This window comes from Salmo trutta, chromosome 15 (assembly GCF_901001165.1).
Source record: "Salmo trutta chromosome 15, fSalTru1.1, whole genome shotgun sequence".
In the NCBI taxonomy this organism is placed as follows: Eukaryota; Metazoa; Chordata; class Actinopteri; order Salmoniformes; family Salmonidae; genus Salmo; species Salmo trutta.
In genome coordinates, this window is record NC_042971.1 from 33,405,933 (window position 1) to 33,419,918 (window position 13,986).

At 41.5% G+C, this 13,986-nt stretch overlaps 1 protein-coding gene across 1 annotated transcript in view; it reads left to right on the forward strand.

The window, feature by feature from the left end:
• ncor1 (nuclear receptor corepressor 1) overlaps nt 1-13,986 on the forward strand; it is a 117,644-nt gene that overhangs the window by 16,067 nt on the left and 87,591 nt on the right. Inside the window, exon 3 of the mRNA XM_029691136.1 lies at nt 13,183-13,277. Coding sequence (XP_029546996.1) covers nt 13,183-13,277 — 95 coding nt within the window. The remainder of the gene's footprint in view (nt 1-13,182; nt 13,278-13,986) is intronic.

Here is a 13,986-nt window from a genome sequence, read left to right on the forward strand (position 1 = left end):
GCAAGAGAGCTGGCCAAGGACGGCACGCTCAAGAGTTTTGGAGAGGAAAGAAAGAAGGGATACTGGTCTGTAGTTGTTGACATCGGAGGGATCGAGTGTAGGTTTTTTCAGAAGGGGTGCAACTCTCGCTCTCTTGAAGACGGAAGGGACGTAGCCAGCGGTCAAGGATGAGTTGATGAGCGGGGTGAGGTAAGGGAGAAGGTCTCCGGAAATGGTCTGGAGAAGAGAGGAGGGGATAGGGTCAAGCGGGCAGGTTGTTGGGCAGCCGGCCGTCACAAGTCGCAAGATTTCATCTGGAGAGAGAGGGGAGAAAGAGGTCAAAGCGTAGGGTAGGGCAATGTGAGCAGGACCAGCGGTGTCGTTTGACTTAACAAACGAGGATTGGATGTCGTCAACCTTTTTTTCAAAACTGTTGACGAAGTTGTCCGCAGAGAGGGGGGAGGAGGATTCAGGAGGGAGGAGAAGGTGGCAAAGAGCTTCCTAGGGTTAGAGGCAGATGCTTGGAATTTAGAGTGGTAGAAAGTGGCTTTAGCAGCAGAAACAGAGGAAGAAAATGTGGAGAGGAGGGAGTGAAAAGATGCCAGGTCCGCAGGGAGGCTAGTTTTCCTCCATTTCCGCTCGGCTGCCCGGAGCCCTGTTCTGTGAGCTCGCAATGAGTCGTCAAGCCACGGAGCAGGTGGGGAGGACCGAGCCGGCCGGGAGGATAGGGGAAATAGAGAGTCAAAGGATGCAGAAAGGGAGGAGAGGAGGGTTGAGGAGGCAGAATCAGGAGATTGGTTGGAGAAGGATTGAGCAGATGGAAGAGATGATAGGATGGAAGAGGAGAGAGTAGCAGGAGAGAGAGAGCGAAGGTTGCGACGGCGCAATACCATCTGAGTAGGGGCAGAGTGAGTAGTGTTGGAGGAGAGCGAGAGGGAAAAGGATACAAGGTAGTGGTCGGAGACTTGGAGGGGAGTTGCAGTGAGATTGGTAGAAGAACAGCATCTAGTAAAGATGAGGTCAAGCGTATTGCCTGCCTTGTGAGTAGGGGGGGACGGTGAGAGGGTGAGGCCAAAAGAGGAGAGGAGTGGAAAGAAGGAGGCAGAGAGGAATGAGTCAAAGGTAGACGTAGGGAGGTTAAAGTCACCCAGAATTGAGGGGTGAGCCATCCTCAGGAAAGGAACTTATCAATGCGTCAAGCTCATTGATGAACTCTCCAAGGGAACCTGGAGGGCGATAAATGATAAGGATGTTAAGCTTGAATGGGCTAGTGATTGTGAAAGCATGGGATTCAATGGAGGAAATAGACAGAGTGGTCAGGGGAGAAAGAGAGAATGTCCACTTGGGAGAGATGAGGATTCCAGTCCCGCCACCCCGCTGACCAGATGCTCTCGGGGTATGCGAGAACACGTGGTCAGACGAGGAGAGAGCAGTAGGAGTAGCAGTGTTTTCTGTGGTAATCCATGTTTCCGTCAGCGCCAAGAAGTCGAGGGAGTGGAGGGTAGCATAGGCTGAGACCGGCAGTTCCAGAGGCTGCAGGAGACCTGGAAATCCACGTGAGTCGTGCTCGCTGGGACCACCGGGTTAGAGTGGCAGCGGTCATGCGGTGTGAAACGTTTGTGTGGCCTGTGCAGAGAGGAGAGAACAGGGATAGACGGACACATAGTTGACAGGCTACAGGAGAGGCTACGCTAATGCAAATGAGATTGTAAAGAAAATTAACTAAACAACTGGGGAAGCGAGAGAGCAGGGCCTCCCTCACTAACCATTTACTGAAACACTCAAATATAACTATTCCAACTTCCACTTAGAAATTATAATTGATGTAAACTACAGGGGTTCAATGTTTCCAGGAATAGGCTCAAACTTAGTTTATACAGCTAGATAACTTGGTACAGTATTCTTCTGTGAAACCCACCCAGTGCACCGTATCCTATGACGCCGTAGCTAACTAGCATTCTAGCATCCAATAACACGCTTAGCACCAATACTTGGTTACAACAAACTACCAATGGATCATTCGTGTCCGTGTCTAGTTCCTTTCATAACGCAGAAGTAATTAAACGTTGGCTTGCTAACACAAAGTCAGTCCTTTTACGTATCGTAGACTCGTCAACAGAGAGGTTAGCGTGTTCCAGCGATTTCTGTAAGTCTTTAGCTGACACTATAGGATTCTTCTTAACCTCATTGAGCATTCTGCGCTGTGTTCTTGCAGTCATCTTTGCAGCATGGCCACTTCTAGGGAAAGTAGCAAAAGTACTGAACTTTCCAAATTTTATAGACAATTTGTCTTACTGTGGACTGATGAACATCAAGGCTTTTAGAGATCCTTTTGTAACCCTTTCCAGCTTTATGCAATTCAACAATTCTTAATCTTAGGTATTCTGAGATCTCTTTTGTTCGAGGCATGGTTCACATCAGGCAATGGTTCTTGTAAATAGCAAACTCAAATTTTGTGAGTGTTTTTATCGGGCAAGGCAGCTCTAACCAACATCTCCAATCTTGTCTCATTGACTCCTGACTCCAATTAGCTTTTGGAGAAGTCATTAGCCTAGGGGTTCACATACTTTTTCCAACCTACACTGTGAATGTTTAAATGATCTATTCATTATAGACAAGAAAAATACAATAATTTCTATTATTAGTTTAAGCACACTATGTTTGTCTATTGTTGTGACCTAGATGAAGATCAGATCAAATTTGATGACAGCACTTTAGAGCGCTCCTAATACCCGCATGTAAATACTGAAATTCAACAGCATACAGTTTCATATGTCTTAATATGTTGACAGTTTAATATAAAGAATTTACATTTTGAAACATCCTGCTAAAGTGGTGTTATTGGAATGTCGACACATACTAAAAACGTATTCAAGCCTAACACGCAGTATTCAGAAGGCCACATCGACTAGCAAACAAACAGTAAATCCTCCCGAATCCCCCACCAAGACATTGATCAACACGTAAACCCAGAGAAATCGATAAATCTGAAGGATCTATTTGAGCAAATGGGAAAGATGAACATGATATTGTTGATGTTGCATCCGACGTCTCCATGATAAAAACAACTACCGAGCTAAAGGAAAAAAGTTGATGTGATACAAGAGAGGATGGATTGGGCAGAGGGACAGATTTCGACAGTGGAGGCCATCTCCCATCTGGAGAAGGGTAATGAGAATCACAAGAAAAAGTTGGTCATATTGTGGAATCGTGTCGAAGAACTCATTAACAGTGAGATTGGTTCATTTGAAAGAGGGGCATGAGGCCGGCGGTAGACTAATCTCGTGTGTGCAGAAAATCATTGCAGAAGGATTTGGATTTGTCGACAGGCACAAATTCGAAATTGAACCGAACCCATCGCAGCTTAACCATGCCTGATGAGAATGGGCCCCCAAGAACGGTTTTCATCCGCTTCCTACTATACAGCCCGGGACAAGGTACTTAAAGTGGCGAAAGATAAGGGTGGCGTTCATTGGGAAGGCAGCCGGCATTTGTTTTTTTTCTTCCCGGGCCTGTCCAAGGAGCTGGCCATGAAGAGGAAGAAGTTTGCAACTGCGAAGAAACAACTACTCAAGAAGAACGTCAGGCACACACTGGCATTCCCAGCGACACTGCTGTTTACTTGGAAGGGAATGCAAATAATTTTCAAGGACAACGTGGAGGCAGAGATATTCTTGCTAGAGCAAGGTGTTTAGCCTAGATAAAGAAGACGAGAGAAGGTCAAATACAAGTTGAATTGTATGCTGTTTACAGTATAAGTGAAGGTAGCTTATGTGTTTGCGGTACTCTGTGTGGTGTTGCTAATTTATCATTTCAAGCACCTCACGGACGATAAAGAATTTTCAGTTGAGACCGCAGGGTATCTTCTGCAGCATCGAAGACATTTCTTCAATGATTGACTCATTTAGAAGCAACGTTACGTTCCAAGTTGCTTTGTTTTATTTGGGATTGGTTTTCTATGTTTATTTACACTTTTATTGTACAGCTGGAGCATATATTGTGAAATGTTATATAATGATGTTCATTAGAGTTGTCATGGGTGTTAAATGGGACACTTCACGCTCACAGGCTGTAACTACTCAGAGCAAATATGGCTAATGGTTATGGAAACATAATCTCTTGGAACAGAAATGGTTGTGGTAACCAAGTGAAGAGAAAAGAGATTTTGATATTTAAAATCAAAACAGGCGGATTTTGTGTTAATACAGGAATTACAGATAGAGGCACTGAAAGAGGAGGCCTGGTTGCATAAGTTTATCATAGCTCATTTAATTCCAAACAAAATGGGGTGATTTATTCTGATAAGCAAAATACATTTTGTAATGTTGAAGCAACATAGTGTTTGGCAGGTTTATCTGCATTGAGGCTCTTTTATAAATAGGATTAAGGTAGTATTATGTAACATATACAGTTGTAGTCGGAAGTTTACATACACCATAGCCAAATACATTTGAACTCAGTTTTTCACAATTGCTGACATTTAATCCTAGTAAAAATTCCTTGTCTTAGGTCAGTTAGGATCACCACTTTATTTTAAGAATGTGAAATGTCAGAATAATAGTAGAGAGTGTGATTTATTTCAGCTTTTATTTCTTTAATCACATTCCCAGTGGGTCAGAAGTGTACATACACTCAGTTAGTATTTGGTAGCATTGCCTTTAAATTGTTTAACTTGGGTCAAATGTTTCAGGTAGCCTTCCACAAGCTTCCCATAATAAGTTGGGTGAATTTTGGCCCATTCCTCCTGACAGAGCTAGTGTAACTGAGTCAGGTTTGTAGGCCCCCTTGCTCGCACACGGTTTTTCAGTTCTGCCGGCAAATTTTCTATGGGATTGAGGTCAGAGCTTTGTGATGGCCACTCCAATACCTTGACTTTGTTGTCCTTAAGCCATTTTGCCACAACTTTGGAAGTATGCTTGGGGTCATTGTTAATTTGGAAGACCCATTTGCGACCAAGCTTTAACTTCCTGACTGATGTCTTGAGATGTTGCTTCAATATATCCACATAATTTTCCTCTCATCATGCCATCTATTTGTAAAGTGCACCAGTCCCTCCTGCAGCAAGCACCCCCACAACATGATGCTGCCACCCCCGTGCTTCATGGTTGGGATGGTGTTCTTCGGCTTGCAAGCCTCCCCCTTTTTCCTCCAAACATAACGATGGTCATTATGGCCAAACAGTTCTATTTTCTTTCATCAGACCAGAGGACATTTCTCCAAAAAGTACGATCTTTGTCCCCATGTGCAGTTGCAAACCGTTGTCTGGCTTTTTTTATGGCGGTTTTGGAGCAGTGGCTTCTTCCTTGCTGAGCGGCCTTTCAGGTTATATCGATATAGGACTTGTTTTACTGTGGATATAGATACTTTTGTACCTGTATCCTCCAGCATCTTCACAAGGTCCTTTGTTCTGGGAATGATTTGCATTTTTTCGCACCAAAGTACGTTCATCTCTAGGAGATGAGCGGTATGATGGGTGCGTGGTCCCATGGTGTTTATACTTGCGTACTATTGTTGGTACAGATGAACGTGGTACCTTCAGGCGTTTGGAAATTGCTCCCAAAACTTGTGGAGGTCTACAATTTTTTTTCTGAGGTCTTTGCTGATTTCTTTTGATTTTTTTCCCCATGAAGTCAAGCAAAGAGGCACTGAGTTTGATGGTAGGACTTGAAATGCATCCACAGGTACACCTCCAGTAGGCTAATTGATATCATGAGTCAATCAGAAGCATCTAAAGCCATGACAATTTTCTGGAGTTTTCCAAGCTGTTTAAAGGCACAGTCATGTTGGTGTATGTAAACCTCTGACCCACTGGAATTGTGATTAAGTGAAATAATCTGTCTGTAAACAATGTACAAAGTAGATGTCCTAACCGACTTGCCAAAACTATAGTTTGTTAACAAGAAATTTGTGGAGTGGTTGAAAAACGAGTTTTAATGACTCAAACTTACGTTGATGTAAACTTCCGACTACAACTCTCATCTCCCAATAAGGAGGACTCAGATTTGATTTTTAGTATTATTAAAAAAAAAAAAAAAATTCACGAGGTTAACGTTATACTGGAAAATATGGAGGGCAGATCGTCCTTGCTGGAGACTTTTTAACCAAGTGATGGACAATATTATTGATAGAAGTAAATTTACAGGTAACTCCACACCAAAGGATAAACTTCCAATACATATGCTTGCAGAAGATATGGTCCTTACAGACATATGGAGATTAGTCATCCTAATGATAGATAATATACTTTTTTCTCCCACTGTCATAAGACAGACTCCAGAATATATTTATTCTTGATGTCTAAGATTAATAATGTGATTGATTCCAAGATTGGGCCCATTGCCCTCACAGATCATGCTATAGTAGAGTTACATGTTTCTATAAACTCTGACAATGTGAAGGGTAGATTTAGACTCCACACCATGCTATTACAATATTGGATATTTAGCCAATCACTAGTAGATTATCTTAGATCCTATTTGTTTTTTGATCAACATAGGCTCAACTGAAAAGATAGAGGTTTCAAAAGCATATATTGGAGGGAAAATAATAGCTACTAACAAGACAACAAAAAAATGCAGAACACATCTAATGTAATTCCAGCAATTAAGAAGGGAATAAGATGGTGTCCTCATCCAAAGAGATAAACAGTGTGTTTGAACATTTTTTTTATGACAATTTATATACATCCTCCTGTTCAGCCTAAAGATAGCCAGGTAGAGGAACTGGACTACTATAACAGAAGAGGAGGTTAGAGCTGCCATTTTATCTATGAAAGCAGGGAAATCACCTTGTCTGGATGGCCTACCTATAGAATATTCTACAAGAAGTATATTGACATTACTGTACCTGTATTGACAGTGGTTTACCAGGAGGCATTTAAAAATGCTCTTTTCCGGACACCTTTTTAATGAGACTTTGATATTGCTGATTCCTAAAAAGGATAGAGATACTACAGAACCTGGGGAATTTTAGAGCCATCAGCCTCCTTAATGTGGACTGTACGATTCTTACTAAGACCCTTGCGATACACTTAGAGAAGGCACTACCTAATATTATACATAGTGACCAAGTTGGATTTATTAAGAACAGGACCTCAACTGATAATATGAGCAGGCTCTTAAATCTCATGAGGAAAAAACGTCAAGGGGGATGAATACTTTTGCAAGGCACTGTAAGTATACTCAGTTTAGATATTAATCCTATGTGCTCACCAAGGGATGTAGGAGGCTTGGCTTTACCAGATGTCAAATTGTACAATTTATCATTTGAAATGGCTAAATTGGCGAAACATTGGGGCAAAGGGGATGCTGGCTTGGATTGGATAACAATAGAACAGGAACTAAATGATCCTTTTACTCCTGTTGATACTCTGTCACATGGTCTGTTAACTTTGAACCCAGTTGTTTTACACTCAAAAGAGGTGTGGAGAACGGTACACAAATTGTGTGGAATTTCACATCTGAAACAAGGATACTCATCATTGTGGCAGAATCCAAGGCTATGGATAGGTAAGAAGTCTGTCTACTGGAAACAGTGGCAAATGAAAGGAATTCATACTGTAGATGATCTGTACAATGATGTTTTAATGTCATACTCAGATTTTGTACAAAAATATGATGTGGGAGACAAGGGACATTTCTGGAAATATTTACAATTGAGAGAATGTTAACTAATGTATTCTAGAAGAACCAACATCACTCCCTAAAAACACAACCTTATGGAACAATCCCTGGATAGGTTTTCAGAATTCACATTCAGATTTTTTAATTTTTAAAAAATTGGTCCACATGGAAAACTAAAGGCATTGAAACCGTAAATTACTTTTTTAACAGGAAATACATTTATTTCCATGACAGAATTAAAAAGTAATTTTGAACTGGCCATTGTAGATAGTTTCAAATACGTGCAACTTAAGTTACATATTACAATTTAATTTTGAAATATTTTGGACATTGAGGGTAACCTTGAGGGAATCTTATTTGAGTCAGAAAATTATTTTCATATGATAGGGAAGATATACAAAATGTTGCAGAGAGCATATTCAACTGAACATCTCTTAGAAAAAAATATAAACTATTGGAACTAAGACTTAAAAAGAACTGATGTTGGCACAAGATGGAGGAAAAGTTGGAGCATAACTAATAAAATTACAGTTAACGAAAGTGCTGTAGAATTTGTGAATTATGTATAATAAATTCTATACATTAGTTTCTACTGGAATTAGTGTACACAACGGCAGAGTTATGTTTCAAGTGTAAAACTAATGACTCAGTAGTCCATGCTTTCTGGGAATGCTATAAAGTCCAGAAGTTGTGAGTGGAGCTAGAAATATGTCTGTCTACATATTTCAAGACATGGCATATGGGGGTGTACTGACCATACCCAATGGGCTGGATGATTCTCTTTTCATCATGAAAAAACATATACAAGAAACTCGGAAGTCAATCAATCCGCCATAAATTGACACAATGGGAAAAATCGGTAATGATTTGTTATTGAAATAGCATTATTGACCGAGGATAACACATTTGGTACAATTTTAATACCATGTGGCCAAAAATAATGTAGGCACTAGGGATGGGGGTGTGAGCATGCGGGTCCGGGCAGATGAGATGTAGTAATTGTTTGTGTGTGTCTGTAGGTTTTTGTTTTTTGGAGTGCAATTTTTTAATTTTAAAATGGCAATTAATAAATTAATTCTCTAGTCTGGGTACATGTCTTTTAGCTAACTTTCCACTCCATGTCATTGCCAAAGAGACTGGCCTTTCTGTAATCTCAATGTTTATTATGCAGCTGGATTTACGGTGGAGTTGCGTATTGGTTGTTGGGAATGACATTAACATTTTCCACGACAGCATGGATTAGTCAAAAACAAACATTTAGTTGTTTGCTAGGCAAGTTGTGTTTTGAGGCTTTGGAATTGCAGTATGTATTTAGTTTGAGAATTTACACGTAAACTAGCAACTTTTAACAGACTGCTTTCGTCTGGACAAACATTTTTTTTCTTAGCAACCAGATACCAACGTGTTCTGTATAGAGAACAGAAAAGTCATAGCGTTCCAATATTTGGATAATAGTTGTGATTGGAGGATAGCTGTGATGGTTATTGAATCGGGATCAACTCCTCTGTTCTCCTCCAACTCATTAATGAGGGCCTGTCTTTTTGGCAACGACAAGGAGTGGAATGTTCGCTAAAGAGACTGGTAGTCAGGCTAGTAACCAAGAAACTTGATATTGACATCTAGTCACTTAGCTAGCAAGTTAGCAAACCAAATACATTGCTGAAGCCCTGAGCTGGATATAATTTGTGACACATCTTAGATTTCTTATAGTTGTAAGCAGTGGCGTAGCACGCAGCCCCCGGTATACGTAGAAATGCTATATCACCCAAGCCTAACAAATATAGATTAGGGCTGGGCCCATTTTAGTCGATTGTTTGGTGGATAGGCAGTAGCAAAAAAAAAATCATCATGGGGTACAAGACACCTGTCTGATTCGCGCCTCTCTGAGTGGATTGATCCATTGTGGAGGCAGTTGTGAGGGCACCGTCCATCATTCTCAGACATGTGCTACTGAAATTGTATCTGGTTATATTATGTAAGAAACATTTAAAAAAAAAAACATTTTATAACAAATGTGCTTTCTCCCATGTTGGATAGTGGTCGCTGTCTACGGTTCAGAAACACATCACTGTGTTGTTGAATTGGCGCCTAATTTATTGCTATGTGCATAATAGCAAAGTTAACCAGCATATTAGCGTTGAGAACAATGCATGGAGACAGAATGAGGAGATTAGAAAACAGCCCTTGCCTTATTATCTAAGAAAAGTAAGGAGAGAGGAAACACTAACTTAATTAGGTCTATAATCAATAGCCTAACTGTTAAATGTGCCTGACTTTATAAATCCTCATTCGGAAAGTATTCAGACCCCTTGACTTTTTCCACATTTTGTTACATTACAGCCTTGTTCTAAAATTGATTAAAAAAATTACCCCTCATCAATCTAAACACAATACCCCATAATGACAAAGCAAAAAACATTTTAGATATGTCTTTGCAAACGTATTGAACAAAAAACATGCCTTTTATTTAAATAAGTATTCAGACCCTTTGCTATGAGACTTGACATTTTAGTTTAGGTGCATCCTGTTTCCATTGATCATTCTTGATGTTTCTATAACTTGATTGGAGTCTACCTGTGGTAAATTCAATTGATTGGATATGATTTGGAAAGGCACACACCAGTCTATATAAGGTCCCACAGTTGACAGTGCATGTCAGAGCAAAAACCAAGCCATGAGGTCGAGGCACTGATCTGGGGAAGGGTACCAAAAAATGTCTGCAGCATTGAAGGTTACCAAGAACACAGAGGCCTCCTTCATTCTTAAATGGAAGAAGTTTGGAACCACCAAGACTCTTCCTAGAGCTGTCCGCCCAGCCAAACTGAGCAATCGGGGGAGAAGGGCCTTGGTCAGGGAGGTGACCAAGAACCCGACGGTCACCTTGACAGATTCCTGGAGTTTCTCTGTGGAGATGGGAGAACCATCCAGAAGGACAACCATCTCTGCAGCACTCCACCAATCAGGCCTTTATGGTAGAGGGGTCAGGCAGAAGGCACTCCTCAATAAAAAGCACATGACCGCCCGCTTGGAGTTTGCCAAAAGGCACCTAAAGGACTCTCAGACCATGAGAAACAAGATTCTTTGATCTGATGAAACCAAGATTGAACTCTTTGGCCTGAATGCCAAGCGTCACGTCTGGAGGAAACCTGGCACCATTCCTTTGGTGAAGTATGGGGGTGGCATCATCGTGCAGTGGTGATGTTTTCAGTGGCTGGGACTGGGAGACTAGTCAGGATCGAGGGCAAGATGAATGGAGTAAAGTACAGAGAGATCCTTGATGAAAACCTGCTCCAGAGTGTTCAGGCCCTCAGACTTGGGCCAAGGTTCACCTTCCAACAGGACAATGACCCTAAGCACACAGCCAAGAAAAACACAGGAGTGGCTTTGGAACAAGTCTCTGAATGACCTTGAGTGGCCTAGCCAGAGGCCAGACTTGAACCCAATCTAACATCTCTGGAGAGAGCTGAAAATAGTTGTGTAGCGATGCTACCCATCCAACCTGACAGAGCTTGAGAGGATCTGCAGAGAAGAATGGAGAAACTCCCCAAATACAGGTGTTCCAAGCTTGTAGCGTCACACCCAAGAAGACTCGAGGCTGTAATCACTGCCAGAGGTGCTACAACGAAGTACAGAGTAAAGGGTCTAAATACTTATGTAAATGTCATATTTAAGATTTTTATTTTGAATACATATGCAAACATTTCTAAACTGTTTTTGCTTTGTCATTATGATTGCCTTGAGATAGAAGCTGTTTTTCAGTCTCTCGGTCCCAGCTTTGATGCACCTTTACTGAACTTGCCTTCTGGATGATAGCGGAGTGAACAGGCCGTGGCTCGGGTGTTTGATATTCTCAATTATCTTTTTGGCCGTGCTGTGACATTGGGTGTTGTAGGTGTCCTGGAGAGCCCAGTGGTTGCTGGCGGTGCAGTTGCCGTACCAGGCGGGGATGCAGCCCGACAGGATGCTCTCAATGGTGCTTCTGTAAGAGTTTGTGAGGGTCTTAGGGTTCAAGTTGAATTGTTGAGGGAGAGGTTATTTTCCTGGCACCACTCACCTCCCTATAGGCTGTCTCGTTACTGTTGATAATCAGGCCTATTACTGTTGTCGTCTGCAAACTTGATTTAAGGTGGAGGCATTCTTGTCCACGCAGTCATGGGTGAACAGGGAGTACATGAGGGGGCTGAGCACGCACCCTTCTGGGGCACCTGTGTTGAGGATCAGCGAAGTGGAGGGGTTGTTTCCTACGTTCACCACCTGGGGGGGCGGCTCATCAGGAGCGGCTCATCGTGTAGGCCTAAGTGTTGGGGTTGGGAAATTGGAGAGTACAGTAAAACTATGTTTTGAATTTAATTTGCCAGTGATAACTGTTTTGAGATTAATTAGCAGTTGGTCTGATAAAGTTTGAGAGAGACGGACCCAAGGTTTTCCTTGCAGTTGAGGCAACACAAAAGTTATCCCAAAACACACAATCCACGAAGGTCATTTCATGTTTGTTAGGATTTGATTACAAAATTCTCAGACCCTGACTTACACTGAATGCAGTCAATGGTACATTTCTGGTTATTTAAAAACCGTCTATGGACAAAATGAGGGTTGTTCTTTTCCTCTAGGTAAGCCTCAACTTTCTGTTAAGTGCATTGACATGTCTAGTTTTGTTTGTAGGTCACAGTGTGCTGATAGCATTTCATGCCCTGATAGAAGACGATTTTTGTTTTCTAGTGTGATAGATTAAATAGATGTTAGTGTCACGTTTGACCAAGGTACTAAGGTGCTTGATGAAGTAGTTGTGCCAATAACTGCAGTGAAGCTCCACCATAACCTCTGAAGTGTCTTGGTGCTTCTCTGGCTATTTGTACAATACAGTCGCCTCATTGGCTGCATTTACACTGGCAGCCCAATGCTGATACTTTTTTCCCCCACTAATTGGTCTTTTGACCAACCACATCAGATCTTTTTCAGAGCTGATCTGACTGGTCAAAAAGCAATTAGTGGAAATAAGATCAGAATTGGGCTGCCTGTGTAAATGCAGCCAATGAGGCGACTGTACGAATATTTTTTTTAATTTACATCGTTAATAATCAAGTAGAGTGGTTTCCCCTTTGATAGTGTCGATGTATCATAGACATATGTCTCTGCCTGAATATGCCTCTGGTGCAAGGACACCGATAGCTTTACTGTTCTCTTCACAACAGATCAAAGAGAAAAAATGCCTTATCCCTAACATACAGCAAATGCATTACCTTGCATTATAACATGCTGGATTCTGCAATGATGCCCGTTTTTGTTTTTGCATTATGGAAAGTATAGGGACCAACAAGTCATTTTATTATCTTAAACATAAAAGGAAAAAAAATGTTTTGGCAAAAGCTTTGTTTTGGTGAGATGTGTTCTTGCTTTGACTTGCCATGTGTTATCATCAGGCTGTGCAGACCTGCTCTGTTCACTGTGCCCAGACTGGCTGTCACCCACCATGTTATTATGGATAGCTTCCCATGTCATGACCGTGTGTGTGTGTGTGTGTGTGTGTGTGTGTGTGTGTGTGTGTGTGTGTGTGTGTGTGTGTGTGTGTGTGTGTGTGTAGGAGTTCACCGTCCCGGACTACCGAGGTCACCTGCAGGACCAGCAGGGTCGGCGAAGGCCTTCCTTGCTTTCTGAATTCCACCCTGGAACTGAGAGGTACGTAACCATACCAACAGCCACCTCCAATCTACACTTGACAAAATTATAAATGCAACATTTTAAACGATTTTACTGACTTACAGTTCATATAAGGAAATGAAGTCAATTTCAGTAAATTCATTTGCCCCTAATCTCTGGATTTCGCATAACTGGGCATAGGCTCGCTCACTTGGGAGCATGGCCCTCCCAATGGGGAGCCAGCCCCAGCCAATCAAAATGAGTTTTTCCCCACAAAAGGCCTTTATTACAGATAGAAATACTCCTCAATTTCATCAGCTGTCTGGGTGGTTGGTCTCAAATTCTCTAAAATGATGTTGCAATAATCAATGACCAGCAGCGTACTGGTAGTAATACATCTAATAAATAATCATTTTAGCAGCATTATGTTGTCATCCAGAGTCACACATATAGTTATGTATGTATTTATTTTCCAAGCTATAGCACACAATATGTCACATACAGCAGGTTTTTAAAGGACCAAAGAGTTTGCTCTGCTTTGTATTTTCATTTTTGCCACGGAAAAAATATCGCAATATTGGTATCGTCATAGCCCTAGTACACTCCAGAGCCATGCATTTACCATGAACAAAAATATAACGCCACATGTAAAGTGTTTCATGAGCTGAAATAAAAGATTCCAGAAATGTTCCATACACACAAAAAGCTTATTTCTTGCAAATTTTGTGCACAAATTTGTTTATATCCC